This window comes from Engystomops pustulosus, chromosome 5 (genome assembly GCF_040894005.1).
Source record: "Engystomops pustulosus chromosome 5, aEngPut4.maternal, whole genome shotgun sequence".
In the NCBI taxonomy this organism is placed as follows: Eukaryota; Metazoa; Chordata; class Amphibia; order Anura; family Leptodactylidae; genus Engystomops; species Engystomops pustulosus.
Window position 1 is genome coordinate 65081441 of NC_092415.1, and position 19916 is coordinate 65101356.

The 19916-nt window shown below is 40.6% G+C and overlaps 1 protein-coding gene across 2 annotated transcripts in view; it reads left to right on the forward strand.

Moving 5' to 3' along the window:
* Positions 1 to 19916, forward strand: part of GNAL (G protein subunit alpha L) — a 173419-nt gene that overhangs the window by 60884 nt on the left and 92619 nt on the right. The window contains exons 1-4 of one of the 2 annotated variants that reach the window (XM_072152260.1): positions 4624 to 5298; positions 5442 to 5514; positions 6345 to 6399; positions 6798 to 6917. In XM_072152260.1, the coding sequence (XP_072008361.1) occupies positions 5160 to 5298; positions 5442 to 5514; positions 6345 to 6399; positions 6798 to 6917 (387 nt within the window). In that variant the 5' untranslated portion in view covers positions 4624 to 5159. Of the gene's footprint in view, positions 1 to 4623; positions 5299 to 5441; positions 5515 to 6344; positions 6400 to 6797; positions 6918 to 19916 lie in introns of those variants that run through there. The other variant, XM_072152258.1, reaches the window with a different exon arrangement.

A 19916-nucleotide genomic window follows, 5' to 3' on the forward strand; every position in this document is an offset into this window, starting at 1 on the left:
AAGGATCAATCCTAAGGCCGCGGTCACACGTACCGCTAGGCGTCCGTCATAACGCGACGCTAGCGCACAGGGGGAGGTCCTCGGCCCGAACGCACATGCTTTTCCAGGGAAACGCATGCGATTGTTAAGCCGATCGCATGCGTTTCTCTGGAAACGCATGTGCGTTTGGGCCAAGGACCTCCCCCTGTGCGCTAGCGTCGCGTTATGAACGGACGCCTAGCGGTACGTGTGACCGCGCCCTAAGACAGTGATGGCGAAACCTTTGGATACCAAGTGCCAAAACTACAATGAAAAATAAAACCCAGTTATTTATTGGAAAGTGCCAACGTGGCAAAATTCTTCAGGCGGACTGTGGAGGGATATTTTATTTTAGTTTTTTTAAAAAAACTGTACTCTCCTCCTCCGCTGCACCCAGTGTCCAATGCTGAGCTCAGCTTCTAGACGGCTGAGGGTGGTGGTGCATGTGCCGTTCGCGCCCACCGGGGCGGGCCGCGGCACGATCGCATTGGCAATTCTATGGAAACGCCTGCGATCGGGAACGAGCCGCCGGTGTTTTGCGTTAATTCAATGCAAACACATGCCACGCATATTGTTTTGAATCCGTTTTTCACCCGTTTTTAAGCAAAACTAATGCTTTTTGCTTCAAAACGTTAAAAAAAAACGGATTCATAACGCCATGTGTGGCATCACCTGGCCGATGGCACACGTGGCATTTTTTGTTTTTGGGTCCATTTTTAAGCTGTCCGTTAAAACACGTGTGCATTTTTGAAAATGCACCAGTAATTGACCCGTTTTTAATTAAGTTAGTAAAACCGTTCAAAAACGGATGCGTTTTTCAAAAACCTCATGCGATTTTTAACAGACTGCTTCAAAACGGCCTAAAAACGGGTTCAAAATGCCACGTGTGTCCCCGGCTTGAGGGTGAAGACACACGTGGTGTTTTTAGGCCGTTTTTAGTTTGTTAAAAAACGCATCCGTTTTTTAAAAAAACATGCATTTTTGTCAGTTTTTAATTGCGCAAATTCGGAAAACCGGGCAAAAATGCATGCGTTTTGCAACGCCGTGAAGACACACGTGGCGTTTTTAGGCCATTTTTCGGGCGTTCTTAGTTAGTGCCTTTTCAGATCATTAAAAGACGCATCTGTTTTTTAAAAACGCATCCGTTTTTTTAAAACACATCCGTTTGTCAGTTTTCCCGAAATTTTGCAATTAATTTACATTAAAATACATTGCATCTTATAAATGAAAAGGTTTACAGTAATGTAATTGGGCAAATCGCCTCTCCTCAGCTGTTCTAATGCGTTTGAAAATGCAACCAAAACGCAGTTTGTGACCGCGCCCTGAATGTGTCATTATTGTACAGCACTGAGTGCAGAAGCCTTGATCACATGTTGAAGTAACATTGGGGGAGATTTATCATCAAGTTTCTGAGGTAAAACTGGTCTAGTTGCCCATGGAAACCAATTAGAGCTCAGCTTTAATTTTATAAACAGCTGTGGGAAAATGAAAGCTGAGCTCTAATTGGTTACCATATGCAATTAGAACAGGTCTGCTCTAAAAGACTTATGATAAATCTCCTTCATTGTGTTTCTATTGTAATTGCTAAAACGCAATGTTACTTCAACATGCGATTAAGGGTGATGTCACACATGGCGTTTTTGGTCCGTTTTTGGTCTGTTTGTCCCTAAGGGCGCTGTCCCACGTTGCGTTTGCAGACGCAGACCAAACCACGCCCACCGGTCCGCGGTCCGATCGCATCGGTGTTTCTATGGAAACGCCTGCGATCGGGAACGAGCCGTGCAGGCGTTTCCATAGAAAAACACTGATGCGATCGGACCGCGGACCGCCCCGGTGGGCGCGGTTTGGTCTGCGTCTGCGTTTGCAAACGCAACGTGGGACAGCGCCCTGATAGATAAACAGGTTTTAAGTGGCCAAATGCATTGTGAACTGCCATAAACGGACTGGAAATGGATGTTTAAAAACGGACAAAAAACGCCATGTGTGACATCACCCTGGGAGGGGGGGCGTTCACACGTTGCGTTTGGTCCTGCGTTTTCATTGCATTTGAAACGCATTAAAACAGCTGAGGAGAGGTGAATTTGCTTAATTACATTACTGTTTATATTTGCTTACGCTAAGTTAACGCATGTGTTAATGCATTGCTAATGCATGTGTTCATAATGTGTTTTGTAAATGGAAACGCTAACAGTAATGTAATTAGGCAAATCACCTCATCTCGGCTGTTGTAATGCATTTTAAAACGCAATGGAAACGGAACCAAAGCGCAACGTGTGAAAGTGCCCTAGGGCCGCGGTCACACGTACCGCTATGCCTCCGTTCATAACGCAACGCTAGTGCACAGGGGGAGGTCCTCGGCCTAATTACATTGTTGTCAACATTGCGTTTACACTTTGTCACCACATGTGCTTGTTAACACTTTGTTAAAGCATGCATTAATATTGCATTAATGCCTAATTAGTTTTCAACATTGCGTTTACAAAAAATAAGCGTTAAAGGGAACCTACCACCACGATTCTACCTATAAAGGTAGATCGGGTGGTAGGTGGATGTAAGGAACGTGAGGATAGCCCTTTTTAGAGCTAATCCTCACGTCCCCGCTAACTTTTGGTACACTTTATGGAACTAATATGTAAATTTAGTTATGCGGCTACTGGGGCGTGGAGTAGCCGAGCACGAGGCAACACAGCACGGCTACTCCACGCCCCAGTAGCCACATTACTCCTCCTACTCTGTTGCGTGCGGCGCGCAGCTCCTCGTAGCTGCGCGCCCTCGTCCGACAAGCCGGCTACTGTGCATGCGCAGTAGCTCTGGCCTCGGAGCTGGGGCTGCTCAGCCGCCGTTCTGCGCTTGCGCAAAACGCCATCATGACGGACGAGGGCGTGCAGCTACGAGGAGCTGCGTGCCGCACGCAACAGGGTAGGAGTAGTAATGTGGCTACTGGGGCGTGGAGTAGCCGCGCTGTGTTGCCTCGTGCTCGGCTGCTCCACGCCCCAGTAGCCGCATAACGAAATTTACATATTAGTTCCATAAAGTGTACCAAAAGTTAGCGGGGACGTGAGGATTAGCTCTAAAAAGAGCTATCCTCACGTCCCTTACTTCCACCTACCACCCTATCTACCTTTATAGGTAGAATCGTGGTGGTAGGTGCCCTTTAACGCATACTTTAACAAGGTGTTAACAAGCACATGTATTGACAAAATGTAAACGCCATGTTGAAAACTGTGTAATTAGGCAAATCTTGTCTTCAGCTGTTGGAAAATGCATGCGTTAAACACAAACAAAATGCAACTTGTGAACGCAGCCTAACACAATAGGGGAGATTTATCATAGGTCTCTTAGAGCAGAACTGTTCTAGTTGCCCATGGCAACCAATCAGAGCTCAGCTTTCATTTTCCCACAGATGTTTATAAAATTAAAGCTGAGCTGTGATTTGTTTCCATGAGCAACTAGAACAGTTTTACCTCAAACCTTGCTGATAAATCTCCCCCAATATGTTTAAGTTAATAACGCCAGCGCACTCGGCCCGGGCACATAGGCATACCCAGGGAAACACATGCGATAGGTAACCAGACCCCGGTGTCTTGTATTTTTTAAATGCAAAAACACTAGGGCCTGGTCACTGATCACATGCGTTTCTCCGAAAAGTGCATCCAAAACGCCATATGGGAACGCACCCCGAGATCTCCTCAGGCAGAGGAAGGGGGAATGGAGAAGTGTAACAGCCTGTGAATCTGTAGCATGGAGGGGCCTTTTAGGTTCATTAGCATAACAATTAATAATTTTACATTTTTAATGTTGATTCTAGAAGTAGATTTACTTAGATTTACTTTATTTAGAGTTTCTTTTTTATTTTTTGCTGTTGTAGATGTAAATCCGCTATGAAAACTGATTAACCATAAAATGAGTAACCGTATATCAAAAAGAGCTTTTTTATCCAATGTACTATAGCAGTGGTGGCGAACCTATGGCACGGGTGGCAGAGGCGGCACTCGGAGCCCTTTCTGTGGGCACCTGGGCCATCACCCCAGCACACCAGACAGGACTCAAAGAATCTTCCTGCAGTTCCAAGCAACTTAAAAGATGCTGCTTTCAGTCATATATTTAAGTGATACATACTTCGCTACTTGGGTATGTAGGAAGAGGGAGAATGAGTAGACAGGGACGAATTATCTTTGGAAGACCCTCTGCTGGCCCCACAATTCTTTGTGTACAGAGTGACAGAAGCTCAAATTATGCAAATTATCCATCTTGTCCTCAGGAGGCCAATATGATGGAATGTTGTTGAAGAGCAGGGAGCAATAAGTTACTGCTTTAATTTTTGGTTGGCACCTCGCGATAAATAAGGGGGGTTCAGGGCTGCAGGTTCGGCACTCGGCCACTAAAAGGTTCGCCATCACTGCATTAGAGGATATATAATATATAAATACTTTGCTCTGTGTTGTCCATGCTTAGAGCTGTCAGTACCCGTACTCGTCCACTAGATGTCGCCTGTGCACGGCCCTGTATAGGAAGGGTTACTGCAGAGGAGGAAGCGGCGGCCGCTGGACGGGGAAGCCCAGCATGCACCGTGCTGCATATACAGTACACGGCGGAGGGGCCGGGAGAGGAGGGGGCGCGTGTGTACATGTGCATGGGAGCGGGGGAGTGTCCTCCGCTGCCTGCACTTCCTCGTCTTGCCGGAGGAGGTAGCCGTGAGCCGGAGAGACAAAAATAGCCAGAAATTTGCGGAGAAATATAAGGATTGTGTATGAGGGGAGGGAGAGCGGCATTAGGCTGGTTTGTTTCCAGGAGGAGCTCTTCTCTCTCTCCCCCTCTCTCTCCTCTCCCTCTCTCTCTCTCCCTCTTTGTGTTATTTATAGACTCCCCTCTTTTCTACTCCTTCCCTTCATAGCTCTTCTCCCGTGCTGAGGCGATGTGTCCCCGGCACTGCTGACACCTGGAGGAGAGGAGCCCGGGAGGGGAGAGCGGGGCCGAGGAGACGCACCGCGGCTCGCCGACTATTTTTAGCGGCGGTTCTTCCCGTCGCAGGAATATAAGGAGAGCTCGGGGGGAAAGGGGGGAGGCCGCCGTGTGCTGCGCCTGAGCGACATCCGCACCATCACAACACGTCCACATCGCGGGCTCTGTGACGACGAGAGATGGGGTGTCTGGGCAACAGCAAGACGGAGGATCAGCGCATCGATGAGAAGGCGCAGCGAGAGGCCAACAAGAAGATCGAGAAGCAGCTGCAGAAGGAGCGGCTGGCCTACAAAGCCACACACCGGCTGCTGCTGCTCGGTAAGCGGGGCCCCTCACCACCGGCCTCATGGGCCCCTCACCACCGGCCACATGGGCCCCACATCACCGGCCACAGACAAGATGGAGCTCCAGGCCCTGGTGGAAATGCACTGACGTTATGTCCCCTCTTTCTGTTTTGGCAGGTGCTGGTGAGTCAGGGAAAAGCACGATTGTCAAGCAGATGAGGATCCTCCATGTCAATGGATTTAATTCAGAGTAAGGATGCTGCATGACGGGGATGCACGGGGCATTGTCTCTACTGTACACCGAGCCGCCGTTGCTACTGCAGCGTTTGACAGGCCCTTGTGTAGCAACAACATGGCGACTACACTTTTACATAGCAGCAAATATCTAAATTCTGTGTCTGTGTGTGCAGGAGGGAGGCAGTGATGATAGCGGCTGAGGATGCAGGATTACATGTATCAGATGGTTAATGGATTGTAATGCACTGGGCAGACACATGATCCCGGAGCTGTACATTATGGCAAGCGCTTATAGCCGCTCGCATCCGTACAAGAGTTATTATTGCTGCATTGCTAACAATCCCTTCTTTAAAACATTTCCACTAATGATGACTGGGCACAAATCTGATTTCATACCTGGAATTGGGCTATTGTGGCCTTTAATGTGGCTGAATTAGTCTAGAGATCTGATTGTGGCACATTCTACCTGCCCCCTTCATTATTGTAGAAGTTGCCGGGACTGCAGCAGAGTGTATAACCTTGTTACCCTGTCTGGCCTCTAAAGCTGCATGCCAGCCGTAATCCCCCCAAACTACATTCACATCGGTGTTTGGACCCAGATTTGGTCTTCTGTATAGTATAGATGTGTGTAATATACATAACTTAACGCTTCTCTGGGACAACTTTCTGAAATCTGTTACATATTCCTAGTAAAACAGACGTGTATTATTTGGTCACATGCCTTTAGTTGTATAACTGATCTATTGGTGCATGTAGTATTTTGGGTAACTAGCATAGAAAATTACATAGTATGCTTGGAAAAATATCCATTCAATTCAACTAAGTATCTCCTCTTTCATACAGAGAAAAGAAACAGAAAATTCAGGACATTCGGAAAAATGTAAAAGATGCCATTGTGGTAAGTGTCTGCTCTGTTAGTAATGGGTTTTTGAACTTCTCTGTTGGGGTATACTTTTCTGTTTTTGTTGGGATGAGTTCACACATATATAAAGACACTGTATACGTTAGAAGCCATGCAGAGCTATACAGCCCTTCTTTCCCCCTGATAGTTATATATAACTAAGCTGGCACTGCTTACGGGACTTTTCAAGAGCCCCTGGAATCCAGAGAGTTTACCATAGGAAGTGTGTGTTGCGGTAACATATGGTAAATCACTGTGACCCTCCGCTCAGGAAGCACCTGTAACACATTTTTATGCTTGTAAAGTAGCAAAGTACATAAAACATATTTTGCTTAATGATTGTGCGTTTGTGATCTTAAAGCCAATGTAACGTTTTATGTTTTATTACCCGGCAGACAATAGTATCTGCAATGAGCACATTAATACCCCCAGTTCCATTGGGTAACCCGGAAAACCAGTTCAGAGTCGATTACATCAAGAGCATAGCTCCTCTCTCGGACTTTGATTATACACAGGTAAGACAGCGGTTCTCTTTATCTTTTTAGCTGGCTGGGTGATGTCTGCTGTGTTTTTGATGAATACAACTTGGATTGGACCTTTTCTTGATGACTGTGTGTGTTTAAGCATAGATGGTAACATTGGAGTTACTGCTATGGTTAACCAGTAACCCTTAAAAGTTAGGGGCCAGTAGTAAAGATCCATTTGTCATTATTATATATTTTATGTTGTTTCAATATCCTGTAGCCCAAGCCAGGCGTTTTATGGCCTGATCCAGTGAGTTTGCTCTTCGTGTGGTGCTACATGTTTTATTGGCATGTCTGTGTTTATTACACAATTTCCATGTTTTACATAGATCAATAAGTCAAAGTAATCAAAGCAAAATTCTGTACTTGTTTGTTTTTTGGTTTACTAAGGATAAATTCAGACAGTGCAGTTATATGTTGGCGCTTTTAAAACTTCATTAGAAAAAACTTTGAAACTTTTTTTTTCTACATGTTAATGCAATCTTTAATTAAATGCAACTGCATCAAAAAATTGACCAATTTGTCATGCTTTGTGCAGTGCTGCGTAATCTGTAGGCACTATGTAAATAAAGAATTATTATTATGCTGCTTTCCATTGTGGTTTGATCCACATCCAACTGCACCTCTCAATACATCTTATGAGTTAATGTTTTTAGGGTACCAGTGTCGCCCAAGGCGCGTAACTATCCTGATTCTGAGATGCTTTACATAGGCGTTTGTTTGGTTTGTTTTAGTATGCATTGGATTGTTATAGTGTATATAGTGTATCCAGAAAGAAGCGGTAGATGGCTTACAGTTACGCCATTGTAACTTACTTCTGTGAGTAATGTTACACTATTTTCCATGAGTTACATAACTTGTATTGATCTCTATGATACAAGGCTCATTTGACTATGCAAACATTGCATTGCTTATGCACAAAGAACAATTTTATCTTTACACTACAGTAAATGCTTTGTTTTATGGAGACTTTGTATTTAAATAATTTTTATACACTGAAAAGAGCTGGACACAGTCCAAGAGCCAGGTCAATAGTCAATACAACATAGACTTTACTGTTGGCGTCTAACTTTTTGTATTAAAATCTATGTAAAATCGAAGATGGCCTAATGCACCTTATGGCTCTTTATGTTATATGCTCTATCAATAATTTTATTGGAAATGTTGTTTTTGAAGACCTTGAAGAAGGCTACAAAGTTTAAATGTCATACACACAGGTTTTTAAGTGTAATCTAGGGAGTGATGCTCAGTTTTCAGGTTGTAACAAATTGCAAAAAGAATAACTTGTTCCTACTCCTGAAAAGCGCTACTTGCCCAATATTGGCTTATGTATACACTCACTGACTGAGCAGTCTGTTCTAGGATATTTTTGAATCTACGTTTTTAAATGTTTGTGTCGGTTTCCTAAAATTGAACTATTTTACATCTACTGCTTGTAACTATTGAAGGTAATAATGGTCTTTCCCCCCCCCCCCCCCCAATTTTTAATTGTTCAGTTGTAATTTGTGCCTTAATCTTTGGGTCATTGAGAATCACAGGCTTCATATGGCTGCCGTCAATTTAAGGCCTTTTTTTAAAATAATAACTTTTTTTCATTAACGCCAAATAAAATATGTCCATAAAAACAGTTAGGCAGGTTTATCAATATGTAGAATCTTACTCTAGTTTTTTGGAGTGCCCTAGATGTTTCTATCATGTCAAAGAATCCATGTATCACAGTGGCTGATAAATGGTTGATCAATGTGGTACATAATGTGTTAATGTCTGCAGTGGATATACCACTCTTTAGTTAAAAATTCACCACTAATTCCTAGGTCTTTCCTACACTTCTGAACTGGAGTGGATTTGTGCATACATGTGCAACTTTCTGAAAAGTCGCAGTTAATAAATCTGACATCTTGATTGACATGAAAATCTGGGTTGAGTTGTCTGAAGTAAAAATCGGCTTGGAAAAAGTTTGCGTATTTGGTTAAAATTGCCAGATGTGACAATTGTGACACATAACAGGAATGATGCATCCCCCCCCCCCCCACCCCAAATAAATAAAGGGTTCCATGTGCTCTGTGTTTTTATCTGATGTCCATAAAATACTGACATCTGAATATGGGTTACAGATTATTTTTTTTTTTCTGGTTTTGCCTGCCTAAACTTGTTGTATCGCCATGAACTCTACTTCCGTTGGCTTATTATACATCTAGTATTATAGGTAATAAAGCTGCAGTTGATAATCCTACCTACAAAAACCAGTGAAGTTTTAAAAATATCTATAGACCACAGTCTATTCCTGTTGTAACCGATTGTGTTAAATTCCACTTTGATGAAGGTTTTTCACTATAAACCTAAATACATATTAGAATTATATAATTTATGTTCTCCTGTTAATATTGGTCATGATCCAAACTTTTATATGTGGGGTTATAAAATGGAGTTTGTGAAAAGCTCCAGCAATCCTTATTCTCCTGTCACTAATCTAGTTGTATTAACCCCTTCACGGCAGGCATGCGGCTATATAAATCCCATTTGCACATGCACCGTGCAGAAAGTACATTTAGAAATGTCATGACTGTAGCCATCTTCAAACAGTTATGTCCCCTGAACCCTGGCACCTAGAAACACAATGTAGGTTTCGTAATTAAAAGAAAACGCTCTCTCCTTTTAGTATAATATTGATGCTGCACAGAACCAGAGATCTGCACTTTTAAAGTTGCAGTAAAAAATTGTATATAAAAATCTAAATTTTTTTACTACAACTTTAAAAGTGCATATCTCTGTTTCTGTGATGCATCCAAACAATCTTGAATTCAAATTAAAAATATTCTCCTGTTAAGTATGCCAGATTTGTGTTCCTAGGTGCAAGGATTTAGGAGTTAGGCCTTTGAAGTGTGCCCCCTTCCAGCCTGTCAGCTGCAGGAAAGACTTGGCTTACGGTTTGCTGAAGTACATGCACCCTCTGCATATGCAGCTGAACCTGGGAAAGGGGGATGGGATGACGCTGTAGATATTTATAACATGTTTTGGTAAAAGTGTATTCAGTCTTACTGTTTAAAACTTGAATAGGAAAAAAATGACTTTTTTTTTCACATTTTTATAATCATTTTATAAAAGAAAAAAAAATTAAGAGTTAGTCTCGCATGTCTTGGGAAAAAAAAGTAAAGTAAAAATTGTTATGATATATAAAGCTTTTCCAGAGATCTCATCATTTAAAGAAACACAAAGCAGAACATCAAAAATTGACCTGGGCATTCGGGTCCTGAAGGGGTTAATCTGAATGCTTTGTCTAGTGGGGAGTAAATGATTATAATCTGTTCTATTTTTTAAAAAATGAAATCCATGGCTTATTTTGTCCAGGGCAAGAACTCTGTAACCCTTAGTATTGATTTTTTTTTTTTTTTTTTTAGGATAAACTCGGTGACTGATTTTAAGATAGTCGGTAGGATGAATCTGTTTATCAAAATGTTGCCTTTGACAGAACATGCAACACCCAGAGCTTCTTAAATACATCACAGAAATACAGGCAACTTCTACTTCTTACTGACTATGGGGTCCAGTTCTGTGACTCTTATGTTGACCAAGTCCTGATTGACATTTGTTCAAGTTAACAGGAATTGACCGGATTCATTTTTAATCCTGATTTATTGATCTGTTTTATGCCCTTTGTGCAGTCGCGTTAACAGATTAAGGGCACATTGCAATGCTAGTAGCTGTGGACGGTGATGGGGATATGTTACGTAATTGCCCCATCTTCATTTACATTGCTAGGTTTTGTTTGGTTCTAGGAAAGTGGCCTGAATCAAGTTGCCTTATACTGTTCTGGGAGCTTCCTGATTCTTGTTCGTACATTTTGTGTGCACAGAGCTATAGGTCATTGAACCAAAATGATGTTATTGTACGTAGTGGAAAGTGGAAGTACAGTATCTGTGAGGAATATGGGCGCTGGGAGCATTAGCAGCATTGAGTTTCACCATCAATGATTGCTCAGAAACCACAAATCATAGGTGAAAAGCATTGATGCCACTCTTGTAAATGTATAACGGGACTGGAAATATGTCCATGCTGTAACTTCAGCAAATACAAGATTAATACTAATGCCGTCCCTTTATTCTGGTAAAAATAACCTAATACAACTAATGCTATACAACATTATATTATAACCTCCTAGTCCTGTTATGGCTTTGTTACATGTGGCTGTTGTGTTTCCAGTTGTTTTTTCATCTTCTGTTGCTCATGTTTGTAGAAATTGTGTGCTACATTTGGGGAAGTGTCCCTGCACACTGTTCTCTTGATAAGTGGAAGGGGGTAATGCTCTGTTTCACTGGAATAACATAGAGAAGGGAGATAATAAAATATATGATGTTTATGGGATGTATTTGCTAAAACAGACATGACAAGGGTAGTGAAAGTGACAAGCTGGCTTTATATAAACTACGGTGTTGTTTGTTTCTTGTCATACATTTTCTAACAAGGCTTGGTTCATACCTTAAATATTTCATCTGTTTTCTTCATCAATTATGCTCCGTCCACACCACCATTAGTGGTATCCTCTGCTAAATTCCGTTTTGCAAATATTTAGAATGGCAAAAATGACGCTGACTGCAGCAATATTTTGGTTAATAAATGAAATTTTACTGTAGGAAAACAAACAAAAGTCTTCCATCACTATCAGTTTTAGGTGTTTTGATGTTCTCTTCTATCATGGAATAAAGTAACTGGCCTATTGGGATTCTTTGCAATCATCTATGGGATTAAGTGTGATCCAGGAATTGCTCTTGCTACATTTGGAGTCAGACAGGATTTTTTTACTAAATTAGTGAGCGAAGATGCTATAAAATGTCAAATTTCAACAAGAATTCACCCAGTATAGGATCATTTGTTTTCTTCATATAGGGTTTGTTTGCCTTGCTCTATACAAAACACTATAAAATATATATATTATATATATATATAATATAATGAAATGTATATGAAACCATAGGATAGAGGGTCCAGCTCACAAGAGCTTAGTCTGAGGAGACATTTAATCCAGTAATCATATAAACAATCTTTTTAATAATAGCGTATATACTCGTGTATAAGCCGAGTTTTTCAGCACAAACAATGTCAAGCAAAAAATAAAAAACCTAATACTCACCCTCCGGTGTCCGGATCGTTGGCGCGGGTCCCAATCTTTAGCGCGAGGCTCCTGATCTTCAGCGCGGGTTCCGGCGGCTCCTCTTCTTTCTTCTCTGTTCTCTCACCGGCAGAGTCGCGTCCATGCGATCTGTGGCGGGCGCACACTATGATGCGGCGGTGTTGCCGCTGATGACGTCATCAGCGGTGACACCGCTGCATCATAGTGTGCGCCCGCCGGCAGGTCGCATGGACGCGACTCTGCCGGCGAGAGAAGAGGAGCCGCCGGGACCCGCGCTGAAGATCTGGACCCGCGCCAACGATCCGGAGGGTGAGTGTTACGTTTTTAAATTTTTTTTGGCAGGGCGCTGCCTGTATACTACATTGGGGGGCTGCCTGTATACTAGATTGGGGGCGGGCTGGCTGTATACTACACCCTCGGCTTATACTCAAGTCAATAGGTTTTCCCAGTTTTTGGTGGTGAAATTAGGGGTCTCGGCTTATACTCGAGTATATACGGTACACTTGCTTGAGGTCATCTATACTCAAGATTGAGAAATGTTTATAGCCACTTTTTTTCTAAAAAGAAATTAGAAGATTTTTATTTTTTTAAATAAGATTCACAAGTATGTGCAATATTCTTGTGGTATGATCGGACAACAGACCTGAAACTAAATAGTTCACAACCTGATTGTAGGATTAGAGCATTATTAATGTCAGCATGTAGACAGGATGACAACAGAGAATAGTGTGCACAGTCAGCATTGTTTTGATGGTTGCATACATGTAACCAATAACACGTTATGTACACGGTCCCTTGTGCTCTAATTAGCAGGTAAAGAAAAAAATGAATGAAAAACATTGCATGTCTAATTGGCAGTTGTGAGGTAAACGATGTCCCCCATGTCTCTCTGCTAAAATTAGCAGGTATTTTCTTGCAGTGTTTCATCAGTTTTATGCATCTTGTACAAATATTACAAAGTGCATCTTACACAAACAATTGGTGATGTTTGCGGCTTTGACCCAAAAAGTAAACTAATTACAAAGGGAAAATTGAGAACATAAAAATTTGCACATTTTTTGTTGAAACAAAACTGGATTAAACAAAAAAAAACATTTTTTTAATCATAATTTTACAATCTTTTTTTTTTTTTTTTTTTTTTTTTTAGTTTTAATATTTATACCTGTCATTTTACTTTTTTTTTTTTTATCGCAGGTTAAGCATTAGTTGATTCGTATACTGTGTAAGTTTTGATTTTTAGATGAAGACATCCATTTGAATACAATTGTTTTCTATGGTTACACAAATTGATCTGTGGTTTGTCCTCATTTGCATTTACAACTTTGACTTTTTAAAAAAAAAAAAGTTACTCACAAACTTTATTACTTATATTTGACTCCGTTATGTTATGTTTTTAAAATTGGAGTTTTTAAAGTAAAGATTGATTCCCCTTTAAATGGAAAGCTTACATTTTATTTATTAAGAATCAAATGATGGCTGCTTATAATTTAGAGTCGAGCCTTTTGCACATTTTGCTGTATTGTGCTGTTCAGTAGTTTAAGTATTATAGAAGCTGTTATTTTTGATTGTTCTGCACCATAGCAGTAGTATTGGGCAGGGGGTATCCTTACAAAGATATTGTTTAAACATGTTTTACTAAATAAATACAATCCAAGTACTGGGTTTATATATTTTTGAGTTTGACTTTCTTCATTTGTCTCTTTATATATTTTGCCTTTTACATAATATTTTAAATTTGTGTAGTTTCAGAAGATCCAGAAGTATGGAGGGTACATACATTACATGTGTATTTTTCTTTGAAGAAAGCAAGAAACTTAGTAGCTCATTATACATACATAGAGAAATGGCTCACAAAACAGAGTGGTTGTGGAACTAAATATCACAAATATTGCCATAATTTAATCTCCGGATTAAAGGGACTCTGAAGCCTTAGGCTACATTCACACGGACGTATGAAAGCGTCCGTATCCGTACCGTACCGTTTTTTTACGGATTACATACGGCCACATTCATTTCAATGTACAATACGTCTGACCATTTGTATTGCCGTTGTTAACTCCATCCCGTATAAAAATATAGAGCATGTCCTATTTTCTGCTGTATTTCAGTTCCGTATGCCCTAGAAGTCTATGGGGATGTATAAAATACGGGTTACATACGTGCTGCATATGGATGAAAAACATCAATACGGGACTGGAGAAATCATACGATCGTGTGAATGTAGCCTAAGTCTATGGAAGCAAAGGTCATAAGTGGGAGAGGTTTACATCATTGATGGTTTACATCTCATGGATACATAGACACATCTTTTTTTTGTTCCCCTAAAATTGATAGTCTCTAAATTAATCTGAATAGGAAAAGATCAGAAATATTTTGGTTTAATTTCCTTTCTCTTAAAGTTTCAAATATTTAGTGAGCTGTAAAATATAAAATGATGAGAAATGCCCAAAATGATTGTAACAAAAACAAACAAAAAAACTTGATTGTGTTGATATATATAGTACAGACCTAAAGTTTAGACACACCTTCTCTTTTTTCTGTATTTTCCTGACTATAAAAATTGTAGATTCACACTGAAATCAATAAAGCTATGAATCAACACATGAATATACGTGAAAATACTCGAGTATAAGCCTAGTTTTTCAGCACAAAAAATGAAACCCCAAATCGGCTTATACTCGAGTAAAAGGAATATAGGTTTTACCAGGTTTTTGTGGTAAAATTAGGGGCCTCGGCTTATACTTGGGTCGGCTTATACTCGAGTATATACGGTATATTCTTAACAAAAAAGTGTGAAACAACATAAAATATGTCTTATATTCTAGGTTCCTAAAAATAGCCACTTTTTGCTTTGATTATTGCATTGTACACTCTTGACATTCTTGTGTTGAGCTTCAAGAGGTAGTCACCAGCACAGGATGTGTGTATATATGTGTGTGTATATGTATTGCTTTTTAAGTAAAAAATTATATTCGGTCTAAACCTAGACTTCTATAGAGCTTAAAGCAGCAGCAACTTTATTAACTACATATAAACTATAACGGTCTTTGCTGCAGGAACTTGAGGTAAATAGTACAGCAGCTGGAAGACATAGGGGTAAAGCAGAGCATCATAGAAGTTTGGGTTTTTCTAGCCGTTATAAGTTTGTTTTTGCCGTAAAAGCTCATATTATTTGAGCAAAAATAAACGAGACCTAGACAAGAACAACATGCTGAAAATTCAGGGGTCTGCTTGCTGTCACCTTGGAACAAGCAGCTCTCCTATAGTCAGCTCAGACCCTCTGAACTAGAGCTTCTCCCTGTACACACAGGTGTTTTTATAGGGGTATTCCAGGAATCAACATAATTCATATACACATGAGTCGGTAAAATATAAGCTAATATGTAATTAGTTATTTAAAATTTTGCTGCCCCTAGCATAAAAATGCTGTGGACATGCTCTGTAATGGAGAATTAAAATGCTTCTGGCCCTTTAATCAGTCCATTGATTTCCATCACACGGAGCAGCCACAGGACAAAAGATGGCCGCTGGTCACATGTCCACATCACATGTCCTGTACCTGCCTGGGCAGGTCATGTGATCATCACTAGTTTGGCTGTAGTCGGTTGGTTGCAGTGCATCCAGTATGGACAGTGTTTTGGTAATGTGCAGTAATGGCATCACACATCATTACTATGGTAACAGAACAGGATAGTCTGTTACATAATCACTGGGGGCAGAAATAAGAGGGAGGAGGAGTTACTGAGAAATTAAAGGATCAAGGGATTTGTAGTTTCCAGTGGCAGACATCTTGGCGATAACTCCTCATACTTTAGAGAGTCCATAAAATTTTGTGAATCATAAAATTTAAGCTCCATTTTGTGACTGTCATTGAGTTTTGTTATGTTAATTTATTTATAGCATCATGGGTTTTTGTATTATACAGGCGGTCCCCTACTTAAGGACACCCGACTTACAGACGACCCATAGTTAAAGACGGACCCCTCTTCCCACTGTGACCTCTGGTGAAGCTCTCTGATGGCTTTACTATGGTCCCAGACTGCAATGGTCAGATGTAAAGTGTCTATAATGAAGCTTTATTGATAATCCTTGGTCCCATTACAGCAAAAAATTTTGAAACTCCAATTGTCACTGGGGCAAAAAAAAAAATGCCTCTAACTACAATTATAAAATATACAGTTTCGACTTACATACAAATTCAACTTAAGAACAAACCTTCGGAACCTATCTTATATGTAACCCGGGGACTGCCTGTACGTTCATATGCCCGGAATACCCCTTTAACTACCCAACTTCTCCCAGTCTCCTAGAGTCTTGAAGGGGATACACCTTTGAGTAAAAATTTTCAAAACAAAAGGAAAATCACACACAAAACACATTTTATACATAAATCATATATTATACATACATAACACTACTGGTATTATTGTATTTGAAGATGAAAGTCGGCTTACAGTATACACAAATAACCATATCCTAAGGAACACAAACATGGCTGGGCTGAAGCTCTGCATAACATCACATGGCATGTGTAACCCCAGCTCACTCTCTGCTCAGGTTTTGCACATCCAGGTTGGATGCAGGTTACGCTGAGTGGGGAATGCAGAATCAGTTTGTATGTGGGAATAATAGTAGACAAAGGTGTGCTGGCCAGCAGAAGGAGCAAAGCAGTGAAAGATGCCAACTCAAAGACAACTACTTGGTAAATAACGTAAACTTTAATTGCCCACTTGATTGCCAGACTTTCCTTAGGGTTCTATTATAGAGTTATTCTGTTCTTCTGTGGAACATACAGAATTGGATGTTCTTCTCCAGCCAGCATTTGGAATAGAACAGCCCCATAACCCTTTCTGAGCCATCAAACTGAACATGAAATGGCTAAATAAAATTTGGGATATTTAATACAGGTGGGGTGCACAATTTCGCTTTCAAAGTATTCAAGTATTTTCACAATCTGATATCCATTCTGTTTTGTTTACTTAGTAAAGGGGCCAAATTAGAAAATCTGGAATAAATTGGCATTGGTAGCCAGCCAGTCCTAAAAATGATCTCCTTTCTTTGGTTTCGGAGTTGGGGCATCTTATACAGCTTTGACCTCGGGAATATCTGGTTTAATGTTCCCACCACCTATGATCTAGTGAAGAATATTTTTTTTTTCTGAGCTATGGTACATTTTGTATTGATTGTAAGTCCAGCTTTGACGAAGGACGGGATTACATTTGCTAGACGCAAAAGATAGGACTTCTATTCAGAACTAAAAACAATTATATCAAGGTAAGCTGCACAGTCGGAGGAGTGTGGTCCGATTACTGTATGTATCAGTCTATGAAATTAAGCAGGGGCATTATGGAGGCCAAATGTAGGTAAATTGAAGCAAGTATCATAGAGTGCTAAAGCATTTTTTTTACGGGAACCCCTTTTTGGCTATTGAGGTGATTGCACAATGAGCAGCCATCTTTGACCATTGTTGTCCATAAAAAATTGTAAAGAAGTCTAAAAAATGTCTGCCCTCATGTTTACTACTTCATCTATAGTGGACCTTTAACCCCTACGTGACCAAGGGTCATTGGTACTTGAATGTTCAGGTCAATTATTGCAGTTCTGTTCTGCTCTTCTTCAAATGACAATATCTTTGGAAAAGATTTACATATAATAACGATTTTTACTTAGCTTTTTTTTTCATGACGTGAGACTTTGACTTGATAGAATAATGTTATTAACTTTTTTAATGGAATTAGTAGACAAATGACTAGAAATTTGGAAAATTATGCTTTGTCATTTTTCCCATTTACATTTTTTTAATAAGTGGTAACATTTTACAAACTAAATGTTATGTTATAAATATGTACAGTGTCAATGGGTGCATGTACTTTGGCCAAGTGCATTCTTCCTTCATTCTCCCTGAGGTCTGTTTGGACCCCAGAGTTTTCTGCTTCGATCCCATAGAAAAAATATTGTGATGCTTGTTGCAACGCAAAGTAGATTAGCCCTAAGATGAGGGAGTCCTTGAAGGAATGTGACATGTTCCGCTTCCTGAATTTGCCATGAGGTGGCTGAGCACACATTAATGAGTGTGCCTATCTATGGCCGAGCGTGACGCAGGTAATTAATACAGACCGTATGACAGATGAAGAATATCCAGCTCCAAACCAGTTCTTTCTACCTTATATCAATGTCCCCGTTACTCTGTAAACAAAACTTTATTAGCATCTGCCGAGGAGCAATAAATCGTTGGATAGACCTTTGGGCAAAACGCTTGATACAGTATTTTGCATGTTTTTAGAAAGGTCCAGGCATTGTGTGTTTCTCTCCTTTCTGCTGCTGTTACTCATGTTTTTAGATCATTGCACACAGGCATCAGTATTGTGAAATGTTGTTTATGGAGACACACACAGATTGGTTTGTGCCGTGATTTCCCAACCCATGGCATAACAAGCACTGAGACCCATTAAACACATTGCAATATGTTTATCATGAGATAAAGCCTAGTGTGGCCATGTCCATGTGTGCCAGAAAAAAAAATGGTGCCATGACCTTTGGTGTGTCTTGGTTAAGACATCTCTGTATTTTTTTTTTTTAAAAAATTAAGACAATAAAACAACAACCCAGTCTAGGGGAGACGTTCCGGCCCATGGTAGCATGCTAGGATGGGTCTTATCTGCCAAGCACTGACATATTAAAGGGAACCTGACACCACATTTTTTACCAATTACTGTTAGTGCCAGGCTCCTATAGAGCCATATTAACTATCTGACACCCTTCTTTTAGTTTTTGTTTCCCTCAGATCTCCACAAAAACAGAGTTAAAAACTTGCCTGGTATCTGTGCATCATTAGAGTGAATCAGTGGGTGCAGCATCATGTCATGTGGCATTAGCAAACTGGGAAACTAGGGTTTAGACGTACTGACCATTGGGTGGCTGGGTACTCAAAGGGTTAAAAAATATCATACAGAAAATTGTCCATTCGGACATCTGTACCCATTTGCCACTAAAACTTAACTTTTATTTGTCATAATTAGAAAATGAACCAACCAAAATTAATGTTTAAAATCTCTCAGACAGTTCGAGAGGGTTATTATGGCAAGCAATATACTCGGGGGCATATAATTCTGCCACTATGTCCCACAAAAATGTTTGTTTTGATGATGATCGTGCTCATAGATAGTGGTTAGCACTCATATTGGTTGAGGTAACCACAGAATTGAATTGCTGCTCTAGAAGTCAGGGAACCCCGTCTCGTATCACCTCAATACCCTTAATATGCGCACTGCACTAAGTCATCTTGAGCGCACATACACTCTAACTTCCAGACTCAGCGTTCTAAGGGGAGGAGGGAGATAGGGGAAGGGAGGATTCCTATACGTTTTCCCTATAGTCTGAGCATTCAATCAGGACACACAATCACACCACTAGTTTCCTCATTATTTTGCCATTTTCAAACTGCTGACTCTAAAAACATTCACACAGTAGCCCCCCCGACATGTTTCGCCACGTGAAGTGGCGTCCTCAGGGGTACCGGGGCTATAGCATTAGCAAACTGTACTCCATGCACATATCTGACCGCATAAAAAAAAATCACAGCTTGTCTGCATGGACTTGTGCAGACAAGGCTGCTGTGATTTCATGTGATATGATTTGCTCTGATTTCATGAGCTATATGCATGGTGTACATTTTTTTAATGTTAGAAGGCTAAAGGACCTGTGATGTTGTCACCCTGGGTACATGACATTACTGCTGTATCTAGAGATGGCAAGGGGAGGAGCTGCTGGATTTAGCCCGAGGAGGCCACACCTTCCTCGACATGCTTGGACATCAGGTAAAATTATAAAGTTGAATACATGGAAATCTGAGGGAAACAATT